General features: G+C 46.1%; 1 protein-coding gene across 1 annotated transcript in view; it reads left to right on the top strand.

Annotated features, from left to right (window-relative positions):
- Positions 1 to 2,141: 2,141 nt before the first annotated feature.
- BICDL1 (BICD family like cargo adaptor 1) overlaps positions 2,142 to 18,044 on the top strand; it is a gene marked incomplete at both ends in the record, with an annotated part of 45,290 nt that continues 29,387 nt past the window's right edge. The window contains 2 exons of the mRNA XM_082293457.1: positions 2,142 to 2,462; positions 7,091 to 7,306. Coding sequence (XP_082149583.1) covers positions 2,142 to 2,462; positions 7,091 to 7,306 — 537 coding nt within the window. The remainder of the gene's footprint in view (positions 2,463 to 7,090; positions 7,307 to 18,044) is intronic.

Below are 18,044 nucleotides of genomic sequence, written 5' to 3'. Positions count from 1 at the left end.
GCATTATTATATTCTTAATAGTTGTTCATAGGTATTTGACTGTGATGACATATACAAAATAAAATACTAATAAAGTAGCATACAAAGTAGTTTTAAAAGTAGTAACATAACATATTTCTAAAATGCCAAATCAATAACTAAATTCACAGGACAATGAATTTCTTTGTAAGTCAATAACATGTTGTGCTATAAAGAAAGCTTTAATCCAGGGTTACTCCAGGTAACGCAGTTGTGTTTTGCAGTCAATAGTCCCCAAAAGAGCATTAAGCTTGTATATATGCCTGACTAAGATGGTGGCATATTTACAATGTATTTCACTGATTTATACGTCCTTTCTCCTCTCCATCCAAGCAATAGCTTTTCTTCATCCCTATCCTAACAGCTGCAGAAATGGGGTTTGTCTCAGGCTTTGTTTGGGAGATTAAAACCATCTCTTTTTGCAGTAACAAAAAGTATAATCTCGTTTTATACACTGAAGGAAGCATTAGAGATGAAAATTAATGCCACAATGGATTTTGTTAATCACACCAGGAAGCTGGGTTTGCTGTAGTAGGCACTTCCAGCAGAAGGTACTCACAATCAGTTTAAATATTAAACGCCCTCCTGTGTTTAAATAGTGATGATCAAATCTGGGCAATCACAGCTCCTGTCGGGACAGGGGTTCTTTTAAAAGGGCCAGTACTGTCCAAACCATCTCACCTTATGGTCAATCCCTCTTTCCAGCAATATAAGTGTCTGTGGAACTGCAAGGACAAAAGGACTAGAAAAATCAGTGCCTGGGGGAACTGCTGTGAGATAAAGGAAGTGTCACCTCTGGGTCACCAGCGCAAAAGAAATCATAATGGTCATAAGGGCCAACAGTTACTGTGGTGGGACAGGTGCTGGCAACATGAGGGACCAGTCTCTGCTCGGTCCTTGGAGAGTAGGTGCTCACATTACAAAAAGCATCACTGCTGTTAACTGATGCTGCCAGGAAAAAGGCCAAGGATCAACAGGTCCCCCAAGCTGGGCTGTTGGGGTGTATCCCCACCAAAGGCCAAGTCCCAGTAGCAGATGGCCAAAGGGAAGTTTGCATTCCCACAACTCATGTTCTAACTGTTACGAGTAATCAGCAGCTCTCCAGGGCGCTGGGTTTGACGTGAGGCAGGAGCCAGCCCTGCTTGAAAACTGCATCAGTCACCAACTGTCCCAGCCAAAAACATCCTTGGACTGATGCGTTGGGGCTGTTGCATACAGATGAACATGGTCTAAGTCAACCTTCCATAGAAGGAAGGAAAGCAAGCCCCAGGAAAGCAGCATACAAAGAGAAAAGCTGTAAAAAACCTCATAATTCCTTTCTGCAGAATCTAGGAATCAAAAGTACAAGTTTCCTTTAAAATGTTTTTGTTCAATCACTATTAAAGCCTTGATTGATTTAAAAGTATAATCAGAAATTGAGGGAAATGGGTCTTAGCAAATGTGACAATATACAGGTTTATTCTGCTGTATTCTGCCTCAGCCTCCCTCCTGTGCCAGGATCTAAGGGGATAGAAAATCAACAAAACTAAAACTGAAACCCCAACCAGTCCTGCCCCTAAGAGAAGGAATAGTGCTGGGAGCTGAACTGACTACAACTCCCAACGTTCACTGAGGGTACCTTTAGGACAAATGTTCCCCTAGAACATCCCAAACAATCTGAAATTGAAAGCAAGCCCCGGTGGCCGTTGGAAGCTGTAGTCAGCTCTCCGGGGTAAACTACTGAGCACAAAGATCCCGAGAGCTGCTCTGGCAACCAAAAGAGCCCCGCCAGAGCTCTGGGGGAGCGGGCGGCGAGCGGGGAGAACGCGCTGTTCCCCTCGGGGGGTGCAAAGCTCCCTCCTTGGGCTTCCCCGATGTTTTGGGGGGATTTTCGGCCTGGGCCTGCGGCACAAGGGGCGAGACCTGCCCGCGGCAGCTGGATCCAGCAGGACCCAGTTTTCCCCGCGCCACCCGGGCCCGATGCCGATGGCTGCGCCGGTGGCAGTGGCGGTGGCCGCGGCGATGCGCTGCCGGGGCCCGGCGCCGGGGGGCGGGGGCCGGGGGCGGTGGCGCTCCCCGCCCAGCCGCCGCAGCCGCGGGCCGGGCGCGGGGGGCGCAGCGGAGCGGCGGCGGCGCACAGGGCCATGTCGGCGCCGTGCCTGCGCCTGCCCGCCGCCGGGTCAGCACCGGCGGAGGCGGACAGCGCCGGCGGCATGGAGCCGCCCGGGGCCGCCGCCCTGGAGCTGGCCCTGGAGGAGGAGCTGGCGCTGCTGGCCGCCGCTGGGGAGCCGCCGGAGCCGCCGCCCGCCGCCGCCGCCCGCGACCCCGAGCTGCTCTCGCTGATCCGGCAGAAGGAGAAGGACCTGGTGCTGGCGGCGCGGCTGGGCAAGGCGCTGCTGGAGCGCAACCAGGACATGAGCCGGCAGTACGAGAGGATGCACAAGGAGCTCACCGACAAGCTGGAGGTGAGGCCCCGCCGCGCTCCGCCCGGTCCCGGCCCCGGTCCCGGCCTGCGGGGTCTCCCCGCGCAACGCGGCCCCTTCCCCGGCGAGTGCCGGGGGCGGGCGGCGGGCGCAGGCCCTGCCGGGCAGCCCACGGGATTCGCTGTGGCCGTGACGGGGAAGAAGAATTCTGAGCAATGCCTGCGAAGCCTGGGGGAGGCAAAGCTGCCGTTCTCCCCCGCTCCTCCCGGCCGAGAGCCGGCATGTGGGGCCGGGGCCGGGCTGCAGCACCGCGCTCCGGAGGCTCCTGGGGGACTGCTCTGCCCCAGGACCACCTGGGAGAGATGTGTGCAGCTCATCTCGTCACAGAAATACCTCGGAAGGTAGATTTGACAGCAGGTACTGAGCTACAGAGCATATGTGACCCTTATGCTAAGCTGTTGCAGCTAAGGCTTTAGGCATGGCAGGAGATAAGCCCTAGTGATACATCGCTGTTGGTTGTTTGGTCTGAAAAATGCCTACAGGTATCTGGAGAGAGCTGTTTGCCAGGAACTCGGTGGGTTGAGCTATTTATTGATTTTAAAGATAAAATAGAGCTATTACAAAGAAAAAGACTTGTGGAGGCAGCTTTTTTTGGAACAACTGTCTTGCACAGTTGTGAGAGAGCCACTGTTACTCACTCTTCCTCAGAGGTACTCTTGAAATTGTATTTCTTCCAGTAAGTAATAGTGCCTAGAAGGCTGAGACAAGCCTCTCTCACCTTTCTGGAGAGAGTTTGAACAGTGCTGGATTAACATTCACATTTCAAGTCACAGCCCTAGACCAGTCCTTTCTGTACAGTCCTGCATATTCCTGTATTCCTTCCTCACGGACTTAACATTGCTCAAGTTCAAGAGGATTTGTGAGATTACTGTACGCCTTTTGTTCTCCTGACAAAAATTCCTCTCTCTTATTAAACTTGTCACTTTACCCTAGCTGATCCCTTCCTCTTTGCATGGGAATCTCTCTGCCTTTGCTATTCTAATGGAAAAGTAGTGAAGGTGACATTTGCTCAGAGTGTTGCTTAGTGGCTCTGTTTATCAGATTAGAATTTCCCAGAGTATTAAAATTTGCCAGAGTGAATGTTTCCAGGGTGATCTTTAAGCAAGAACAGACATGTGGTGTTGTGCTGACATGGATTTCCTTAGGAGTTGGAGTAAAACCTTTCCTACCATTAAAGGAAAAATGCACAAGTTTAGGTATCCATTGAGCTGCCTCTTAGGGAGTTCAGGAGCCTCAAATACCACTCACTGTTTGCAAAAGGTAGAGGTGAAAGGGAGAAACTATGACTTGATAGTACTTTAAATAACATCCCATGAATGGTTTACCTCTGGTCTCACAGGCCCATTCAGAAGGTAAATGAAGAGATTGTAAACACAACCAACTGTTAATATATTTTCATCCCATTACTATCACCCTAACTTCCCAGTGGAATAACAGATTGCTATTTTCCAGGCTACCTGTCTGATAGGAGTTAGTGTTATCTGCTTTAGGGTCAATTTTTTTCCACTGGGTTTGGCAAATTTAACCCAGTGCTGCTTCACACGAAAAATCAAATTTCAACATTAATCTTCTAAAAAACACAAGCTTGATAATCCCAGCCTCTGCAGATTAAATCTTGGCCTCCTCCTGTTGCCACTGAATTGAATAAAACTTCACAATAAGCTTTTTGATTTCAGAGGAGCAGAGAGGAAGGACACAGAGCTGTTCCCTCCTTCCCTATGCTGAGAACTTTCTGACGGTGACAAGAAGCAAAGTCTCAGATGAGATCCTTGGTGACAACCTGATATAATGATGTTTAAGTAGCACTTAGAAGGAGATATTTTTCTCCCAGTTCACAGTTCAGAATTGGTTACAAGAGCTCAGTGAAGCCTCTCCATTTCACAACAGGCAAGGTACTGGTCTTCTCTTTGGGTGCTTTGCCTCAAGATTAAATATGTTCTAGTTTTGTGGGTTCATTGTTGAGGTACAGCATTCCTGCCATACACCTACTCTGGCAAACCTTTCACTTCACAGCCTGAATTTAAATCAATTTCTAATCATGAAATATAAGTTCTGTAATAAATTCTGCTAGGTGATCCTAGAGAGTTTTATCTTCTGTAAGGGATTAAAACAGTTAATACTGCTGTTCCTCTGACACAAAGGAGCCTGCTGTGTCCAAGCATTTTACAGTATGAACGCTCTATATCAGCTGGGAAACTCTCTCCTTGGTTTCATCTCTTTAGATGAGGACCAGCCCAGCTCAGTTAAGTTGAAGAGAAGCTGTTTTCAGAAGAAAACATCTTCTAGAAAGAAGTTCTGTGTAAAAATCAATGAACAGCTCGTGAATGGAGAGACACTCAGGAAACAAGAAACTCCCCTACTGAGGACAGCAGTTTGCCCTATCAGCACTACGTGCAGAAATCCCCTCTCCAGATCTGCAGCCCTGCAGGTGGTGGGGTGAGGGCAGGCTAGAGGAGACAGCTGCTGGCAGAGGCAGGAGGGACTAGTCAACACAGCTCATCTGGGTTATTCAGCGTCTCTGTGCCCCACTGCACTCTTCTGGTTTCTCTGTCACAACAGAATAAACTTGATGCTCTTCACCTCCCTGTAACTCCAGCCTTTGTGATGGCCATTTATGTGGGCTGTGTCTAGTGGAGATTTTCTTTTGCAGTGAAGGATTAAAGTGCTTTTTAAATGATTGACAAGTCTTAGCAGTGGCTTCTGAATCACATTAGGGTGTCTGGGGCACTTCAGCTGCGGTACTGCTCCTCTGCAGGCTGAAGTTCCATCTTCCATTTAGAGAAGGGCCTGGATCTTTCTAAACGTTGCCTAGCAGTGAAAGAGGCAGAGCTATAAAAGACAGAATTTTCAGTGTGCCACTAAAAGTGAAATTGTGGTTGCTCCAGCCACGCTTGGACTACAAACAAGATTTCTTTGCAATGGTTGTCATGGGCCAGCTGCTGGGATCTCATTCCTACCTATTGCATTAAAATATTTATATTACTGCTTAGCTCTCATTTGCAAGGATGCTCACTCTTTTAGTGTCTGAAATATGGGGAAATCCCCTGCTATGGAACACTGTTTTTAATCAACCTTCCCTCAAATTTAAGGGTTTTTCATGTAAGTTGGGAATTTGCAGAACAATTTGGAAGGGCACAAGCAAAGTGCTGCTACACTGAGCTGGAAGGAGCATAGGAAAGAATTTGGGGTTCAGGTGAAGAAAGAGAAAACATGGCATCTGCATGGCAGAGCTAAAAAGGTGGAAGATTAGCAATACACAGACCAGAGGGCCGGAGAGGAACTGGAGGGTTTTGACATTCAGACCTGTTCGGAAAGGTGACAGGGACCCTGCCAGGGAGTCTCTGTGTCATCAGTGATAGGCACCCAGGGGAAACAGCCCCCTCACAGCCTGTGTTTCCAACAAGCAATAAAAAGCCACTTCACATAAATGCAGTGCAATTTTCTTTTCTGCCTAGCAGGCTTATTTTTCCCTCCTATCAGAAGTGCCATGGGAATTGTTCACCAGGGAGCAATTCACCTGGGAGAAATAGGCAAGTGCTACCATTGTTTGACCCATTGGGTTTCTGTTCTTTTCTAAGACACATTCCTAAAAGACTGGGGAATCTGAGAGAGAGTAGCAGGAGATTATTTTGGGCATCAGAGGACAACCAACAAGGAGAGGACTCCCGCTTTTCAGGTTTCCCTGCTAATCCTGCGACGTGCCCATGTCCCCAATCTGTGACTGTTCTGAAAGTAAATGTGTAGCTTCAGTCACCAGGGGAAATTCAGACTCAGAGTTTTGGAGCAGGAATTCTTTCAAATGGGCACAACATAAATTTACTTTGACCTGATTTGCAGCTCTGTTTCAGTCAAGTCCTCATTTAACTGAGCCTGTAAAACATGCAGAAGTTTCACCAGATTTGTACTGTCCCTCATTTTCCAGCCAATCCAAAGCAGAGCAGAGTCTCTAGAACTGAGAGTGGTTTCTAAGAAACCTGAACCCAGAACATGCACATACATAATGTCTATAGCAACCAGTTCATTGCATCCATTGCCATTCCAGAGCGGACTGCATCAAACAGTGGAGTTACTGTGCACTATCAAACTCTCAGACAACTAATTAGGTCAGAAATAGAAAGAGCAAATGGATAGATGATTCAGCTGTTGTTCATGAGACCCATATGACAACAAGGATGCCTCATCTACATTCCTCACCAACAGTAAGGGTACAGTTTGTGTATTTTGACTATAAAGGCAATTTAAAAAGAATTATGACACTGACCACTGAAATATTGCTTTGGAGTTAAGACGGGCTCTGCTAAATCGATTGCTCTGTCTGACCTATATATTCTGCCTATTGACATGCAGCCTACTTTACTCTTTTGGCAGTTATTTCAGTGAAAATTCAATGTGCTGAACTCCAGAGGCAAAGGACAGGCCAATTGCTGGAAATGGAAAATGGCTTTAGTGCCAGTGACCTGCCCTGATGTGGAATTGCCATCTTCATGGCATTGTCACACTCTAGCACCATTCTCTTTCCTGCACAAGGTTTTAGCCCTAGCATAGATGAGGAAAAGGAGACATTCACCTTTTTTCCCTCCCTTCCTAACCTCTTCTCCCCCATCATTTAGCACCTGGAACAAGAGAAACATGAATTGCGGCGGCGATTTGAGAACAAGGAAGGAGAGTGGGAAGGAAGGGTGTCTGAACTGGAGAGTGACGTGAAGCAGCTGCAGGACGAGCTGGAGAAGCAGCAGGTCCACCTGCGTGAAGCCGACCGGGAGAAAACGCGTGCTGTCCAGGAACTCTCTGAGCAGAACCAAAGACTCCTGGACCAGCTCAGCAGGGTGAGTCAGCTGGGTGGCACAGCTGGGCATGGGACAGGGTCACAACTCTGCTATCATCCACCTCTGGGGCAAAAGAGTGAGAAAGCTCCCACTTCCAGGAAAACAAAGGTTTCTGCCTCTGGTCATGTTACACAGGTGTCCCAATAAGACATGCTGCCTTTAAATTGATTTGACACCTCTAAGGAGTGATGCATTTCTTTGGCAAAACAGTTGTGTTTCTGGGTTGAGTGGTCATTTACTGCATAGTTGTCTCTCTCAACTGTTTTTGTATCTAGAACTGATTTAGAAAATCTCTTTCTAATTTACTATTAGGCTGAACAAATGTAGCATGCAAGAAAAAGGCTAATCTGCAACAGTGGGGTGAAAGGCTTTTTGCAGGTCTCCCTTTTTTGAGATACGTTGGCTGTAATGTTGTAGAATTGAACATACCATATCATTCTTGGATGGTGTGTCACTACAGATAACTTTGCCATGGTTAGATGTGTGAGAACCTACTGAAATTCCTTGGAATGGCATGTTTCATCAAAGAGCTTAACTTGCCTCTGAATGAAAGAGGATTTATAGTGAGGCTGCTACAAATCAGCCTAATTGACTGAATACTTGCAGCATGAGTTTCTTTCTGACAGCAAAAGACTTAACAGTTCCTGCCTCCTTCCCCCAGAAGTTAACCTGTCTTCTGGAATTAAGAACCTTGGGTTTTTTTCTCCCCACTGGACAGTTACTACAAACCATAATTTTAATTTCTGAGAACACAGTTACTCTAGCAGACAAAAGCATTTGCTTGTTATCAGTTATTCCCAAAACAGCACATAACAAAAACACACACGCAGATTCATGCTGAAGAGGCCCATCTCATGCTGTAAGAACATCTCTCAGTCTAGATTCTGTCAGAGCTAAGTCTCTGGGGCTGATATGTGGATTTTACCTATGGGAGGGTGGACACCTCAACCACAACACTAGGACCAGAAGACTCTGAAGTGGGCCAAATGTACAGGTCTTCACTCAAGTTGTGTATGTGGTTGTCCTGTGCCTCTGGAGGTGAGAAGAGCAAGTCTTGGGTATGACAGTCTGTACTGACACTTGAGGAAATCATTCCTCATTCCACTGTAGATTTTCTTGTCAAGGATCAATGAAGTCACTTAGTCCAATTTGTTTAACTGGCTTTAAAAAAAAATACAAAAAGACCTAATCTTCCTTAGCTCAGGAATGTTGTTAAGTTTATCCATGTTTTTAAAGCAATGTGTCCCAAGTGAGCTACAGATCTGGACAGAGTATATTCCATATACACCATGAATGAGAGATTCCACCCAAGATTGCACAAGCCCTGTGTTGTGTCAGGTTTCTTATCCAGGGCTAAGAGCTTGGCTCCCATCAGATCTGGTGACTCAGTAATTTTCTGTGTATGTATTTCTGTCATTGACTGGGGAATGTAAGATTTGTTATGGTCCCAGCATAAGCATAAACTGGAAGAACGGACTAGAAGATGGGAGAGGCAAACCAGACAGCTTGTTTTGGGCTTTCAACCACATGGGATTATCCTCACATGACACTTGTGCTACAGGAGCCTCTCACAGTCAGATGCTCAGAGAGGCACTCCACAAAGCCTTGTCAGAAGAACCACCAAGTTAAGTCTACCAGCATGTGGTGTCCGAGTGTGGGTTTTGTTCCCTTAACTCCCTATTAGTGCCAGAAATAGTCTTCATTGACCCACTTCAGAACTGCCACATTCAAAAAAGATGAGTATTGGTGCAGCCCTTCCCATTCCAACTCAGCCCTGCTCCCAGCTTGGAGGACAGTTTTTCTCCAATGCAGATAAGCTCTGATAGAGACAGAGCTCACGTTTGCCGAGGCGCGATTCAGTGCTCATTGAGTTTGTCACCTGGCCAAAACTTGCCAGTAATTCAAATATAGCAATGGGTATAGCAAGCTTGTAAACAGTCTTCCCACAGTCAGGAAAACCTGGACAAATTGAAAGAGAGTGGGGAACGGTCTGTTGTCATTCTCAGGGCTTTAGCTGAGGCTTTTTAAAATCCCAGCATTTTATTAGCACTTGATTCCTGGCTACTTAATATTCCATATTTGCTGCTCCATAGTGCATTTGCAGTCTCATGTGTCTGGTCTCTTATTCTGAAGAGGTTACACATGTAATCCCTGAGGCAGTGGGACTGCCTAAACCCTGCACCCATGTAGTTCTGGCTCCTGTTACCACTTAGGCTTCCAATTAATAAAAAAGACAAATAGAGCTGCATGGATGTGCTTGCCCACAGCCATATTGCCATAGGCTGGAGTCTTGCCTGGGGTCATGAACTGAGCACTGGGAGAGGAAAAGTCCTACAAAGAGGTGCTGTTACAGCTTCTGTGACCTTTAAGGTGTTGGTGGTACCCTCCTTGTGTTCCTGGTTCTGCATCTTGCACCTGCCTTTTGTGTCACTCTGGGTTGTTTGAGAGCAGAAGGTTATGAGAAGTCTGGGATAAGGTGATGAAAGCCTTATTCAGAGCCTCAAGTCTGCCCCATCCAACACTATCCTGCTTCACTCACAGGACAGAAAGACGGGCTTCTCTCTGGTAGAGTCATTCTACAGTAGTAGGTACTGGCTCTTTAAATTTGAATTTCTACAGTTTTTAACAATTAACACCTCGTGGCCCCATTTAACAACACTTGATCATCTCTCTCTTGGAGAAGGCACTAGGCTCTGTGTGTTGAACGACAGTCAGCCTCAGAAGCTGCCACCCCACATGGTCCTGCTTGTTTCTTCTGGATTCCCTGGGTTTCAGCCTCTTTTCCCTCAAAGCAGGGCAGCAGCTGCCATCTCCTTCATCCTGCCCCTCCTTCTTCCAGCTGCTGCTGCCATTCTTTCACCAACTAATTAGGCTTTAGGACATTTTTTTAACCCTGCCTTCCCCAGAGATGAAAAGGCAACACAAGCACATACTCACTTTGTCTAAACCTGGCACAAATGCCAACCAACCAAGCACACACACCCACACAGGGACAGCAAAGGAATCTGGAAAGTTCTGTCTTGCAATTAATGCATGGGACTGAAAAAAATCCATTGTCAGTTCTAGCAAAGACTGAGAAGGAAAACTTAAGGATAGGAATTTTAAGTCTGTTCCAACATCTAAAAATTAGCCTTTTTCCTCTGTCACCAAGAGGCTGAAATAAGGTCCTTAAAATGGTTTGAGGTCTTCTGATGAGGTGATGATATAGGAGAACTTTAAATATCTAATAATAGTAAGTAGGTTATAAGGAACTTTGCCTCATCTTGAAATACAGCCTTTGGTTCTCTGCTTTTAGCCTGAGGTTAGAACAGCATTAAACCATGGGGAAAATTTGGTTGGCTGGACTGGGAGCATACAGTGAAAGACATGATCAAAATGCCAAAGAGCAAGTTTAAGACCTCCACAGTATTTTTTAATTTTTTATGTGATGATTAAAATCCCTTCTGCACATTGCTTTGATTTCCTTCCCCCTGCCTCAGCACAGCAAAGGGTGCAGGAGCTCTCAGCAGTGTGTCCACACCAAGCTAAATGCTGAGTTTACCAAGAACTGTAGAGCTCCTCATGAGCAGTGTACCAGAGTACAAACCACTCACCAGGACCAGGTGATATCAGAGATAAAGTATAGGAGTCTCTTGTCTGTTCTTGACCACAGGAGTCAAAGAACAGTTCTGCTGAGAAAGTCAAGGCTTGGGAATTATTACAAGTTCTGTTTCCAGCTCCTTCAGTCTCTCCCATCTGTCTCAGTTCCCCACTAGGATAAAAAAAAGAAAGAGAAAAAACCCAAAAACCATAATCGTATGCTTTCTGTCCTTTTATGGGGGAGTGTTTATAGGGAAAGCTCTCCTCTTACATGTGCCCACAGCAGGTAACACAGCAAGAGTCCTGTCCCCACCTTTGGGCTTCTAGGAGTTACTAATGCAAATAATAATAACAAGCAGTTGTCTTCTATAATGAGGCAACATATTACTACTTTGTCAGGAAGTGAATGAAAAAAGACTTTCACGCTGTTTCTGAGTGCCTTCAGCAGATGGCTTTCCCACACATTTCCTGCTCCCCAGCTCTGTCTCCTGGAGCTGTTTGCTGCATGTAGCTTGGGTGAGGCTCATCCTTCCCAGTTCAGCTGGGCTTCTTTTATGGTACATGGAACACAGGGGAACAATTTCACAATGTCAGGCTCAGGTAGTTTTTGCAATGCAAATCTCTTTCCAGGGGCAGGGGAAGAGTGTCATCTTGCACTGCTGAAACAGCTCCTTGTGTTTAGAGAGGAGTGCTGGGCTGCTGTGGCATCCCTCAGAGGGGCCCTCAATCACCAACTCATTATATTCACTCAGCATCTAGAGCCAGCATGCTGCTACAAAGAATGAGGTGTTTCAGTCAATTCCTCTGGTACAGAAAGAACAGGAGCAGCCAGCACACAATTGTCCAAAGAAGGTATTATTTACTAACCACAAAACCCTCCTTTCAGTAATATTTCAATTGAAGTTTCACACTTCATGCTCTAACATGCAGCATGTTAGAGAACTGGCAGGCACTCCCTGGCTTTGATTTGAAAGAAACAGGTTTTTATTTAAGAACAAGCTGACTATACTGTATTCTCCTTTCCAAATTACTTGTATTTTAAATACATCCTTTTATGGTCAAGAGCAGACAAGAGAGGCACGCCTGTTGTCAGTTATTAATTTGAAGAGATTTTTCCGAATGGTTGGTTGCTGGGTCTGTCAGCGTAGGAACAATGTTGGTTTTAAGAAATTCAGATTACTCACTGAAAAAGTTACTGGAAGAAGTATGCTGGGCAAGATGCACTGTTTTTGCCATGCCAGAGATTTGTAGCAATTACACTATGAATTATGTCTTTAATTCCTTATTTTATCTATTCAGGTGCTTAATGCAAGTCTCACTATGTTTCTTGTTTATTAAGTTGTCTCCAATAGCCCAGCAGGGTCTCATGGGAGCTCCATCCTTAGCACAGAGGCAAGTGAGGCTGAATTTGAGTCCTGCTTCAGGGGGTTTATTTTTAACTAGACAAAGATCCTGAGTGGACCTAGGCTAAAGAAGAGTTGCTTTGACTATTCCTACATTTCAAGGTGCAGATTAGCCACTACACTGAATTATTTTTCATAAAAACTCTCCAGGTTTTGCTCTTCAAAGTGTTTACTGGACCTGTTCAGCGAGTAGCTTAATTATGAGGAACTCCACACTGAACTCCTCAAGCACATAGCAAATCTTCACCTGCATCACCACTGAGCAGTCTAAATTCAATAGAAACAGGAGATTGCAGGAGAAAAGGCAGCACTGCCTCCTGTTGAAGGGGCTGAAGTACCTGCTTGTCATGGCAGCCTAGGTGGGGCTGCTCATTCCTTGGGGGAAGGCAGACAGCCCTTGAGCAATGTTTTGTGCCTGGCTTAAGGCTCACTCGTGTCACACATGCTGAGGTGAGAGGAAACAGACACCAGCACCAGACAGAGCCAAACACTGATTCCAGCAAACCTCCCAGTAAACTCATTCCTCAGCTCCCCACCCCTCTGGAGCATCAGCAGATCCTCACGCCACATAGCCAGATCCCTGATCACCTGGGGAATACTGATGAGAAAGGCTCCTTCTGTCCAGTTGCTTCTACTCTAGCAGAGAGCACTTTTTAATAATTCAGCTTCATGACACATCAGGCCTGGAGTACTGAGGCTTTCCATGATAAAGCTGTAAATATAGGATGTGACTGCAGCTGTGTGTTCTCGCCTGCAAAGTCCTTCAGTGAAATGATTCAGTCCCCTAGAAGGTAATGAAGAAACACCTTGAGGTCACTGCTGAGTGGCACTTACCCACCATCCCTCTAGAAGAACAAGGAGAAAGGCTCAACCCTCTGCTGAGAGTCAGTCCAAGTCTGCAGCACCCATTAACCCCATTTTAGGACACACAGAGCTTTGGGACCCAACAGGAACAGGGCCATCCAGACACCAAGGAATAAATACAGGAAGTGCCAAAGAAGTAATTTCAGCAAACATAAGGAGGAGGCACCCATACAGAATTTGCCCAAGGATTTTGCACACACTCATTTCATGAAAGATTTTTACTCTTGAGTCCTTTGGTTTAAGGGCTGATGAGCGCTGAGAAGGAATGTGTGGAAAGAGAATGGGTTGTAGTGATAGGACAAGGGGGAATGGGGACAAATTAAAGGAAGGGAAATATAGGTTACATATTAGAAAGAAGTTCTCTCCTATGAGGGTGCTTAGACACTGGAGCAGGTTGCCCGGGAAGGTTGTGGCTGTCCCAACCCTTGCAATGTTGAAAACCACGTTGGACAGGGCTTGGAACAGCCTGGTGTAGTGGGAGGATTCCCTGCCTGTGGCAGGGGGCGTTGCGACTAGATGATCTGTAAGGCCTATTCCAATCCCTTAACGTTTTGTGCTTCTATGAAAGCTGTGCCTGGAATAAAACAGGAGGCAAAGCCCTCCCTAGGAGAAGGATTAAACTACTATTAAGGTTAAAAAAATAAATGTTACTGTTAAGGCAGTGGAAGTACACAAATCGCTGCACCTGGGCAAAAGGATGGCATCCCTGGGTCCCAGGGGCTGGGTGGGACCCTTACTCTTCTCTGCGGCAGGGGAGCATCCCCTCCATCCCCGGGGTCCCCTCGCTGCTTGCTGGATGACAGCACAGCACGCCCCAGCTGGTGATGTTGCTGTGGCAACCGGGTGTGATTTCTCTGCTTGTAATGCCACGACAGTCAGGGAGACGCAGAGAGACGCACTTGTGACGTCCGAGGCGGGCGGGCAGTGGCCGCGGCCCGTCTGCCACCCCCGTGGGCTCGGCTCGCTGCCAGGACGTGTTCCCGCGTCCACTCTGCGTCCCCCGCGGGCCCCTCCCTGCCTTTCTTCCTCTGCTCACGGCAATTTCCCCCCCCCCCCCCCCCCCAAATCGTGCTGGAGCTGTCCCAGCCCAAGGCAGCCTGTTGGCTGTACCATCCACAATGAGCTCCCGAGCTCCTGCTGGGGACAGGTAAACATTTTATATCCTGAATGAAAAGAGCCTCTTGTGAGCAGGTCAGTGAGCTGGAGGATGACCCTCCCACCACCCCGGGCTTGGCACACAGCATCACCCGGGACATGGCACCGGAGAAAAGATTGTCTGCCCGAGCTACTGAACCTCCAGTCTGTGCACGGCTCATCTCACACCCTCAGAGGCTCGTAATGCTTGGATGGAGCAGCAGAGGCTGCCCCGGGAGACATCACAGAGCTACACCTCCTGTCCCACTGCCACCCCCTTTCCCTGGGCAGCACATCTGCAGGAATGAGTGTCCACAGCACTCTCTAGGACAAATACACGTAGGTATAAAGCCCTTGGTAGTCAGCCATACACTGCACTTCAGCTGAGCCCAGCTCACAGCCCAGCTTTCTCCTCCAGCAAGTAGTCCTAGAAGAGATTTCGAAAGTTCATGCAAGGCTTCTGTCTTGAGACGTCAGCAGCACCACTAAGCTGTGAACATCTGAAGGCCAGAATCCAACATAAAACTGAAGCCAAACTTGTCCTGGAGTAAGGAGGTAAAATGCTGAATGAGTCCTTTCCTCCCCTGTGCACTGCACTAAAAATTTCGAGTGGCTATTTTGTTTAGGTCCAGGTTGTTTCTTGGAATTGTTTTATTATGCAGTAGCTCAGAGGTAGGAACACATGGGCAGAAGAAGTCTTTTCAAAATATTTCTGCTTATTCACACTTGCTGTAAACACTTCCTCCTGGAGATTCTGGAAAGTAGGACACAGAAGGTGTTTGTATCCAGCCACTGCATTACTAGCTAGAACCAGAGACAAACATGATTGAAGGCTTTGCAAATATCTACATGAGAAAAAAAAACATTTGATCTTTAAAGACCCATTCTGGGTTATAAAGTTTGCACACTTTATAATGAAAGTCTTTAAATTTCTTCTTTTTTCAAGCAGACTGGTTTTTTCTAAACATAATTTAGTAGACAACAGCTGAAGAGGGAAGTCTCTTCTACACTGTGAGGGGCTTTTGGGTGCTCTGATTACCCATGAGAACAGAGGCTTCTTGCAAAACAGCCTAGAGCTTAACCAACATTTTGTTTAGAATGGCATTTAGCAAAACCCAGTTTATTTTGAGCACAGATACAGGATCAGCAAGACACTCTTGTTGACTTCTGGTGGCCACAATGCAATACAGAGCTGGCTCATGCTTGGCAGCACCACCACAGGGATGGGAAATGCCACCTCAGATAGGGACACAACAGCATCCAGAGGCAAAGGTACAACAGGGAACAACTGACAGATGAGGACATAAGCCAAAGGACCTGCATGTCAGAGCAACTGGAAGAGCATTTAATTTTGAGGAGATAGAGGCTGGCCTAAGAATCTCAGTAGGTATCCTTCTGTATAGGCTCAGTTCTGTAGATGCCAAGATCTGCAACAGATTTCCATCATAGATGGGATCCCTGTCACTGTCTGAGGGGAGACTGCTGAGGTCAGAAGTGTTGGGAACAATTCCATTAACTGTTCTTGCCCTCTCCTAACTATTCTTCCCTGGGAGGTTCTAATGTTGAAGCATGGAAAGAACATTTTTGAAAGGAAGAACTGCTTGGTTAGTTTCAGCTGGTTACCAAGATTAGCACAGTAATGCAGATCATAGATGTAGAGCTTTCACAGAACACTTGAAAGATCTGCAGATGTTTGGGTAACTAAAGCTCATTGGATTTGCCCTTTAAATGGAATCCCTCAGTTCCTTTGCACTTCAGTGCACCAAGATAATGAAATTTAACCTTGTGATTGCTTTGTTCTCTACATCCTTGAAAGTCTATTCCTGAATCCACTTCTAGATTTGGCACAGTTTTGTAGTGACAAGGGTCCTCTTAGAAAGCTGTTCCACTTGGTGTCTATTTAGCCTGAGCTGTTCCTGGTTACTTGTTGAACAAAGTACCATTGTATTTGGCTGTCTACAAGCTCAGATCCAGGAAAATGGAAGTGCTCTACAATTCAGGTATAGACCAGCAGATTTGTCACTCACACCAAGACCATTAGACAGGTACAAACCTTAAGACTTGCTGGAGGGAAGGGTCTATACTTACAGAAGAGATCCATAGTCCCAATTGCTTTTGCAGGTGAAGTGTTTCAGGACAAAAACACCCACAGATTTCAGGAGAAGGATGCCTTTTGGAGAAGTACCTAAAGAGTTCTCCATTGTTTCTTTACTTGGTTAGCAAGTGATGTGGCATAGATTCTATTGGAACACCAGGAAACTGAGGCACTGACAGACTAGGCAGTAATTATCAGTGTAAACCAATAAACAAGACCCTAGTGAACAAAAAATCTCCTCTCCACTCAAGCAGAGTATGCAAGAGTTTGAACTTTTCTCTTGATCTTACAGAATGGGGATGAACTGGGGTGGGGCTTTTTGTTTGTTTTTAAGGTGTGGAATAGGAATTTAGTCATCTGTGTCCCACACTGACAGCATGACAGGGTAAAGCTAGTGGTCAGACATTACTCCTTGACCAAGTATAAGCTTTATTCTCCATGTCCTTTACAATAACGGGCAGTGTGTATAAATTGCAGGATAAGAATTAGACTGATACTAAAAAAAAACAGCTGTAAGTTTGGCTGAGTAGAGGAGATAGCCCAGAGATTCTATAAGGTCTCCATCAAAGGAAACTTTTGGGAAGTGGCCAAGTAGCCACCGGTCAGGCAGGTCTGGCCAATTTTTGCACTGATATGAAAAGAACTAGGCAAAGTTAAGTCTGAAAGAGACCTTCTGGGGTTTCCCTTTTATGCAGGCAAGAGTTTGATTAACATCAGGTCAAGTCTTCTTGCTATTTATGAATACTAAAGAATGAGGCAGAGAAGCCTGAGGGAATATTCACAAGGAATAAGTGATCTCAAAGGCCTAGGAACTGGCTTGCATTTTCACTCTACATGGACATAAAGTAATGAAAAGGTGAAAAATGTAAACAGGGCATTATTCAAAATGCTTGAATAGACTCAGATTTTCTGGGAGTCATACTTTTCAACAGATTTTTGTTTAGAGAAGCCAAATGAGAAAGCCTGGAATTACCATGTTTGTTCAAGAGATCATTTGTAGAATGTAACTGTGATACTTGTCTAAATAATATCTATTGATCAGCTATGAAGTTGCACAGGGATTTGCCAACTCAAATTGTTCCTGTCAGTTTGCCTCTGTTCCAGAGAGATTTCCCTAGGCTTTACTGGATGCTATACTTCAATTTGTGCACAAATTCTTCCTAAATGTTGTGCTACTCAGCCTTTATTTCCCTCTCCACCTTGGGACAAGGGACCAGACTCTAGTGAAGTCTAACTAATAAATATTTAAAGCTTTAAGTGCTCCAGGCAAATGCTTATGAAATTGATGATTTCATTAATGTCACCTCTTCCTGGGGCCTTCCTGTGCCTGAGGCACTGGTGCCATGGGCACAGGACCTCACCCTGCAGAGCTGCAGAAAGCAGGGGTCTCCTGGTCTTGGGCTGCTTTATCATCAGAAGCTGCAATAAACCAGTCCAGGCATTATCCAATCCAGCAGCTCAGTTAATCTCTGCTTACCCAGATTAACTCTGGCATCACGAGACACAGCCCATCAGCTGCAGGCTGGCTCTCAGCATCTCCTTCCTTTCAAAGGAGTTATTTGCATCAGGCATTCAAAACTTGGGAAACTCCTTCTGTCTTCCCATCCTTCTTAATCATCCATCAGGCCACAGTATCAGAGACTAAGAAGGGCAAACTGGGGGA

Source organism: Coloeus monedula (genome assembly GCF_965178545.1).
Source record: "Coloeus monedula genome assembly, chromosome: 18".
NCBI classification, from domain to species: domain Eukaryota; kingdom Metazoa; phylum Chordata; class Aves; order Passeriformes; family Corvidae; genus Coloeus; species Coloeus monedula.
Note: the sequence above shows the minus strand (reverse complement) of the source record. Positions and strands in the feature narration are given on the sequence as shown.